Source organism: Cyprinodon variegatus, unplaced genomic scaffold (assembly GCF_000732505.1).
Source record: "Cyprinodon variegatus isolate N-32 unplaced genomic scaffold, C_variegatus-1.0 Scaffold816, whole genome shotgun sequence".
Taxonomy (NCBI): domain Eukaryota; kingdom Metazoa; phylum Chordata; class Actinopteri; order Cyprinodontiformes; family Cyprinodontidae; genus Cyprinodon; species Cyprinodon variegatus.
In genome coordinates, this window is record NW_015151269.1 from 94,195 (window position 1) to 95,272 (window position 1,078).

At 39.9% G+C, this 1,078-nt stretch overlaps 1 protein-coding gene across 1 annotated transcript in view; it reads right to left on the reverse strand.

The window, feature by feature from the left end:
• Positions 1-1,078, reverse strand: part of LOC107098846 (multiple epidermal growth factor-like domains protein 11) — a 177,937-nt gene that overhangs the window by 68,681 nt on the left and 108,178 nt on the right. Inside the window, 1 exon segment of the mRNA XM_015396704.1 lies at positions 169-410. Within this exon segment, the coding sequence (XP_015252190.1) occupies positions 169-410 (242 nt within the window).

Sequence of the window (1,078 nt, forward strand, 5' to 3'; positions counted from 1 at the left end):
TTTATCTAATGCTGTATTTATTTATTTAATTTTGGCACTTTTTATCCTCCATACATTTAAAGATGTTCTCAGAGTTTAAATAGTTGGGGAATATCAAAATGCCATCTCTGTTTCTGTATTTTTACTCCCAGGCCTTACCATGTGCTCTTATAGATCTACTCACAAGACTCCAGTGTATCCCGGTGCACAAAGGCACTCTCCAGTCTGATGATGGCAGGTGGCGCCGTTGAGGCACTGGCATTCTTGCATGCAGTCTTTTCCATACAGGTTCGGATCACAGTGTTCTTCACAGCGCCAGCCCTGGTAGCCATCAGTGCAGACGCACGCTCCTGTTATTGGGTTACATTTGGCCCCGTTGCGGCACTGGCAGCGGTTAGTACAGTGTGGGCCCCAAAAATCACTCTCACAGCCTGAAAAAAGGAAAGAGGAGCTGATTAGACAGATGATCCAGACACTGAAGTGATGAAACGGTATTGACTTCCCTGCTGTACTTGGAAGCTGAGGATGTGATGAAAAAAAGTAGAGGGCATTACCCAGAATGCCTTTAACTTTAGAGAAAAAGACGTGCTAGCAATTAGCATTAGGAAAGGATTTTGTGTATTAATGCACTGCAGTGAGCCAAGTTTAAATATTCCTCTGAGAGCAACCAGAACCTGCTGCTAACAGAAAAAGTCTCTCCCAGTACTGACCATTGGGTTCCACTAAAAATGCTATAGTTAGCCTCCACTTCATTAGTCTGACAGCATGTTGGAGTGACCTACCCTGTCTAATAATCATAGCTCTAAATCATAGCTCTAAATCAGTCACAATTACTCTCTTTTTCCTGCTTTGTTAATCATGTAAATAAGTTTAATAATGTGAAACAAATTTTTTTTTATTAAAATACTATTTTTTTAACTTAGCATATAGAAAATATGACATTTAGCCCTTCATATTGTTAAAACGACCAAGAGATACAAGAGAAATATCAGGTTTTTAGGGAAATGGTTGCCAGAGTAGCCATTAATTGTTAGTTAATCAATAAGATCAATTAGTAGGGATGCACGATATTGGGATTTTGGCCGATATCCGATATGCC